Raw genomic sequence first — 7,054 nt, forward strand, 5'->3', positions numbered from 1 at the left:
ATGCAGGGGGAGGACGGAGAGAAGAGGAGTCCTTGTCACATCAAGAGTTGTCCCCTGGGCACAGCCCAAAGCAACTGAAGTTCTAAAAAGCATGCAGACTCTTTAATGTTGCTCCTAGCTTGACCTCTGAATCTTTTGAGTTTCTCCAGGGCTAACAATAAAGCACTCCCGGCTCAGGGCTGTATTGGTTTCAGCTTGGACAGCTTGTCAGCTTGTCAGCACAATTACCCATAGTTTCTGGAGTTCTTCAACACAGCATGAGATTCCAGATCTTTTGAATCTCTCTTTCTCTCTCTGGTCCTGATTCAGGAAAACACACAGGGTGTGTCTACAATGCAATTAAACCCCTGCAGTTGGCCTGTGTTGGCCACCTTGAGCTGCGGGACTATAAAATTGCAGTACAGATGTTCGGGCTCAGGCTGGACCCCGAGCTCTGGGACCCTCGCCGGGTCCCATCTACACTGCAGTTTTACAGCCCACAGCCCGAGCGCTGCGAGCCCAAGTCAGCTTACATGGGCCAGCCATGAGTAAGGCAGTGTACATATGCCCATAGACATGTACTTCACTTGAGCATCATCCATTAATAGGACTACTCACCTGTTTCAAGTTAAGCATTTGCTTGGCTGAATGAAGGTCTCTATGTGCCATCTTTTCTAGGGCTTTCCTTGTGGTTTGCAGCACATCTTTGCTGTAGGGTTATACATCAGGTGACAAGAAATTTACAGGGCAGTGATATTGGGACAAGGAGGATAACACAGAGTTTCTTATAAAAGTTGCTTCTAGTAGAAATGCCAGACACTGTTCAATTTGATTTATTTCATCAAACACTTTAAAGTATATGTCTTTTTAAACATTAAAAAATGAAAAGAAAATTCTTGGCACTGATAATACAGACATTATTTTTTCTGCAGTCATCACAATATTTGTATATTGTCTTGTTTGGATATTGTAACTTGCAGATGCTTGTTAAATTTTTGGTTTCAATGTGAATCACGTTAGCAATTCAGGAAAGGAGAAATCTTGGGGAAAACAGACTCCCCTCGGAAATCAAATGATCTGCAAGACAAGTAAGCACACAGGCAGGGATGCATTTTTTTTCTCAAATGCACTGTTTTATCTCATCACTAAAATCCATTTTCAGAATGTACAACCGTATCTGGCAACACGACATAGAGATTAATAACTCAAAGTTACATTAATCTTTAAAAGGCTTCTCTTTTCCAGGAGCATTATAGCTTCACCCCTTGAAGAGACCCCGTTCTTCTGTAATTGTACAGCAGGTGGCAGTGCAAGGCAATGAGATGACAAGAATACAGACTAACACAGCTGCTACTCTGAAACCTATAAGAAGGTTGTCATTCTTTAATATTTCAGGCTTTCCCCCCTAAACAAGATACAATCAAGCAAAAAACAACAAACCAACCCCACAACTTTGAGTGATTGTGAGATTCGTACAAGGAACATGGAAGATTTATTATTAGAATTGTGAAAAATGCGAAAGAAACAAACAAACACACACACACACACACACATAATTAAACAAACTAAAAGCTTAGTTAAATAGCATAAAGCTTGTCTATTCCTCAGTCATACACTGAAAAGTTTGTAAGGTTGCCCCTGCAAAGCCATGAGAGGGAAGGGAACAGAGAGGCATGGTCCATCTTTTAAGCAGCTCTGCATTCCAGCATCTTTCTGAAACTTTTCCGAAAACTGTCATCCAAGAAAGCATACAAGAAAGGATTCAAGCATGAATTGGCATAGCTCAAACTGGTGATGAAGTAGGAGATACCTATGACTACAGAGGTCTGCGCTAAGTCAGTGGTCAAAGCCACGATGGTGGCCAGGTGGAAGGGGGTCCAGCAGAAGAGGCACACAGCCAGGACGATGAAGACCATAATGGTAACCTTCTTCTTGGCTTTGTCCAGGGCTTTAGCATTTGAATTCAAGTGCATGTTCCTCAGTTTATACAGCATCATGGTATAGAGAATGCAGATGGTGGATACAGGAATGGCAAAGCCAAGGATTAGGGTATAGATCCTGCTGGCCTTGAACCAAAACCTCTCAGGTTTGGGGAAATTGAGACCACAGCTCTTGATCTCCAGGCCATCTACATAGACGTTGGCAAAGATGATGAAAGGGAGAACTATGATGGTGACCAGGGCCCAGATGCACAGACTGACAATTCTGGCTGCTCGATAGGTACGATGGGGCATCCTCTTGGACCGGACAGTGGCGAGGACAACCAGGTACCTGTCTATACTCATCACTGTGAGGAAATAGATGCTAGAGAAGATGTTGTAGTGGTCTATGGACAGGATGATCTTGCAGAGGATTTCTCCAAAGGGCCAGTAGTGCAAGAGATGCTCAGCAATGTTAATGGGTAGGACCAAAGTGAACAAGTCATCAGCTATTGCTAGGTTCAGGATGAACATGTTGGTCACTGTCTTCATCTTGGGGGCCTTGAGGATCACATAGATGACAGCGGTATTGCCTGTGAGCCCCACTGCACAGATCGCAGAGTAAATCACTGGGAGGACCACGTAGAAGTCAGGAGACTGTTCATGGAAGGTGAAGTTGGACCTTGTGCCATTGTCCAAGTACCTGCCATCACTTGTATCATTGCAGGTGGTGTTCAGATTGCTTACCCTGAAATTATTTTCCATGCCTGCTTTCAGGGATAATGAACTGTATTCAGATTTCATTGCAGATCTTTACAGCTTGACAGGGAGAGCACCACATTGATGGTGAAAAGAGGCTCACATTTCAGTTGGACACTCATTATTTTCTGAAGGAAGGTAGGAACCGTGGCTGGAATTGGATGTCTAGTTCCCTTGTAAAAGTTCAAATTTTTCGCTCAGCAGTGGCAAAAAGATGCCATTAAACCACCCCCCCGCTGGTGAAATCTGGGGTTCCTCAGACCAAATGAGAGAGGGAAATAAAACACACAAGAGCTCTGCAATCTTATGCACATCAGTCTGAGTAGTAGCTTTGCGGTGCTAGAAAAGTCAGGGCAGCTCCAGATGAATTGGCTGGAGCAAAGATCCCTCTTCAGTTAGACGGGAGCAAAACACTGCAGGTGGGGTGAGCTCTGTGCCCAGCAAACTATTTACAACAGGCTGAGGATTCATGGGAAGTTCTGCTGTCTTTACTCACACTGGCAGCTGCTTGCTTTTCCACACCAGAGAGCAGGAGCATTTTAGTTTTTAGTTAGTATGTTCCTCCAGGTCAAGGGGCTTCCAGAATCTTTTCACCACCAGTGAATTCACCGATAATGAGAAGTCTGCTTTCTAGCCCAGTCCAGCTGGAGTCTGGCCACTGCATGCATCCCTGTCACTTCCTAAAGCCCCTGAAAAAAGAAAAAAAGACCAGTGTGATTGAATGGGCATTTTTGAAAACGAAAAGACCTCAAGTGTGGCTAATTTTAGCCCCAGAGTCATTTAGGACCTTATTCAATTGCAAGAACATCCCTATGAAAAATAGCAATATTATAATATGTGAGACTCAGCACACAGAGAGATGCCTGAAACTTCTGGTCCCCAAAGTTCAATATTTATACAGAAGAAAGAAAAAGAAGCACCTGCAAACAAATGAACAGCTTATAGTCACAGCAGGAACAGTTCCTTCTATTTACATGTTTCTATCCGGCGCTGTCTCTGTTGCTATGATTTGTCCTAGGCACTTTCAAAAATTCCTCTGCAGAGAAACAAATCCACTAAGAGCAAAGGTTCACCAGCTAGCCTGCAGGCTTTGCCAAAACAAGTGCCAGATGCCAGCTGCATTTTGCCAGTACACAACAATAATAAAAGACATGCCCAAGCTAGAATCTTTAACATACAAAGCTAAAGCTGTATGCTCCTCTTACCTGCATAAGACAGGGGATCCTCCAGCACCTGCTGCCTTCCACCGTTGAGTCTTTTCCCTCTTTAAGCTGAGTTGGAGGAGGGTTTCTAAGCTATGCTGACGTTACCGGTCCTTGCAATCAGATCTATTTGGTTGTGGTGGTGTTTGATCAATAACATTTATCACATTGGAAAAAAAATGATTATATCTGCACTGGGCTAGTTAAATAACAAACAACCTTGATGCTGGGGAAAAAGACAAAAAAAACCCAACCAAAAATCCACCCCCCCCCAAAACCCCAGACGATACAACAGGGCACTTCTTTTTAGGAATGAAAGGGATGTTGAAATGCACAAGCAGCACCAGAGCTGTCAGGCTGCGACTGTTCTAATGTGGGAGATTTTAACTATGTCTCACTCGGAAGCAGTCACTTGGCAGTTCTCTCTGGTTTAAGGTGTCCAGATGTGAGGGCAATAGACACATTACAGCTCTCTCAGTGAGACGCTCTGCCCGATGTTCAGCTGCTATAAATTGACTACAGTGAATCTCAGCTGATTTACACCACCTAGTGATCTGGCCCTGGCATGGAAACACAGCAAAAGCCTTCATCAGAGAGAGAAGCCCATGCAACATGAAGGAGGGTCCCTTCTGGAGGGTAGAACACATCATAACTGCCCCTCAATGTAAAAATATTAATTCCCTTTACTTGCATGTCTGTGTAAAAGCAATAACTCATTCTTCTTCAATTGATTTTATTCTGGTGTAACACCATTGATGTGCATGGTGTTGCCGCTGATTTACACCCCTGTGAATGAAAAAGGCCTTTAATGTAATAAAAATGGACCAGCCAGACCCAAATTGCCTGCCCTTTTTTCTGATGCCAGTTCAAAAAGTGTTTTAATCATTTGAATCTCTGAGGCAAGGTGTCTGCTAACACCTGTGGGCAGTGGGATGATGCCACCATTTCTTGCAGACTTGGGCTCAGACAAATGTCGTGCATGTTTACATGAGCCAGGAATTGCCCCCACATATCAGAGAGCAGGTTTAACTCCAGTCGGGCACCTGTTTTTGTGCATGTTTCTTATATTTGCACTTTCCTGACGTGACAAAGTTCGAGTGCATTCCAGTAACTGAGCACGAATGGCATCACGAATGTGCACTGCAATGTTATATTGTAGACATGAAGGTAACGCCTTAAAGCCATCTGGGGTAATTGTCTTTGTGGCAGATATTGAAGTTCGATGCACCATGTAGAAATCCTGAAGGTAACTTTTTATTTCTCTGCTGAACACAGAAGCTCAAGGTCATGAAGAAACAAATAAAGAGTACACTTGGGGAAAAGAAGATTCATTTCCTGGCAGCAATCTAGGCAGCCATTGAGACTGAACTAAACTGAACTTAAATTGGAGAGGGTTCAGAGAAGAGTCGTGAGAATGATTAACAGACTGGAAAACATGCCTTCTAGTAGAAGACTTAAGGAACTCAATCTATTTAGCTTCTTGAAGAGAAGTCTAAAGGATGACTGGATCACAGTCTATAAGAGCCTTCTTGGGGAAGAGAAATTTGATAACAGCGAGCTCTTCAGTCTTGGAAACAAAAGTTTAGAAAGATCCAATGGCTGGCAGTTGAAGCTAGATAATTTTAGACTAGAAAAAAAAAGCACAAATGTTGAATAGTGAGTGTAATTAATCATTGGAAGAATTCATCAAGAGCTATAATAGATTCTCCATTACTCACAATTTTTGAATGACAATTGGATTTTTTTTCCTAAAGAATTTGCTCTAGTCAACAGGAATTAATTTGGGGAAGTCTTTTGGCCTGTGTTATGCAGGAGCTTAGACTAGAAGCTCACAATACTTGCTTCTGGCTTTATAAACTATGTAATCTATGAAAACTAGCAAGGGCTTTGCCTATGTTAAAAAATATACTCTGGTATAACTATTGCTTGCTGTAGTTACACCTCTGCAGCCCCCTAATATAGATGCGTTAGCCTGCTACAAAGATTTACAATGTTACTTTAATTTGGAAATTTGGGGCTTACGCCAATGGGGATAAACTGATTTATCTACTGTGGTGCAAAAGTGCTTAGCATAGACAAGCATGGAGGTGCCACATAAAATGTTTACATGCAAACGAGTGCCCGGTCTAAGTCACAAGGTTGAGTATTCAGTGGGCAATTAAACTTCCTGGAAAAATTTCCTAGGGTTAGGAAGATCATCAGAATTCCCTGAAAAAACATCATAAGAACTTGACCATCCCAGTCCTGAGGAAGAGGAGAAGAGATGAAAAGTGGGCAAGAAGAAGATGATTGATTATTTTTTTGTTTTAGGATAGCACATCATGGACCAGGACCCTATTGTGCTACGCATGGTACAAACATAGAATAAAATATTGATCCCTGCCCCCAAGGAACTAGGGTTGCCAATTTTGGTTGGATGTATTCCTTGAGATTTCATCACATGACATAATCTTTAATTAAAGATTAATCTTTAATTCTTGGAGACTCCAGACCAGTCCTGGAGGGTTGGCAATCCTACAAGGAACTGAACCATCTTGGGGTTTTCAAGTGGTAGAAAAAGGAAGAGAAAGGGAGCCTTGGGGCCTTGTCTACACAGGGATATCTAGGAAAGATAATATGAATTAACCAAAGATGCAAATTTGTAGTATATTAGTTAGATCACATTAAATCCCTCTGTGGACAGCTGTTATTCAGAATTAAAGTTGCCTTATTAGGTTTAGCTTAATTCACTTTGGAATTGAATTAAAGTGAACTGAATTAATGCCACTTTAATTCTGAATGAGGGTATTCACACATGGGTTTAATATAGTTTAACTGATCCACTTCATTTGGTTCATTTCGATTAACTTTCCTGGATGTTCCTGTGTAGACAAGACCTCACTCACACTCTTTTCACACTGGTGTGATTCCATTCACCTCAGTGGAGTCACTCCTTATTTACAAGATGAGAGATCAGAATCAGGTGTCACAATGCTCCTCCTCTTCTGTCTCCTCTTCTTCCATTTATATGATGTCTGCTTTCTTTCCCCCTTCCCCAATTAAAGTCCAGACAAAAATGTATAACAGTTACTAGCTAAACAATTATAATAATTTCTATTAGCTATAGCATTCACTGTCTGCAATAGTGTTCATTTTAGGCAACAGACCTTAAATCCAAGATCCAGTTAGAGGCATGGGCTTGGATTCAGGCAATGT

At 42.1% G+C, this 7,054-nt stretch overlaps 1 protein-coding gene across 1 annotated transcript; it reads right to left on the reverse strand.

Moving 5' to 3' along the window:
* Positions 1-884: 884 nt before the first annotated feature.
* NPBWR2 (neuropeptides B and W receptor 2) lies at positions 885-4,344 on the reverse strand. The gene is made up of 2 exons (XM_084646035.1): positions 3,863-4,344; positions 885-3,346 (listed from the first exon to the last, which is right to left on the reverse strand). Exon 2 carries the CDS (start codon positions 2,700-2,702, stop codon positions 1,665-1,667), a length of 1,038 nt encoding a protein of 345 aa, XP_084502161.1. The 5' UTR covers positions 2,703-3,346; positions 3,863-4,344; the 3' UTR covers positions 885-1,664.
* Positions 4,345-7,054: the final 2,710 nt, after the last annotated feature.

This window comes from Lepidochelys olivacea, assembly GCF_965140295.1.
Source record: "Lepidochelys olivacea isolate rLepOli2 genome assembly, chromosome: 13".
Lineage (NCBI taxonomy): Eukaryota > Metazoa > Chordata > Testudines > Cheloniidae > Lepidochelys > Lepidochelys olivacea.

What these genes read in the sequence shown, in the direction of transcription:
- NPBWR2 (XM_084646035.1), bottom strand. Translation starts at nt 2,702, where the DNA reads ATGAAATCTGAATACAGTTCATTATCCCTGAAAGCAGGCATGGAAAAT.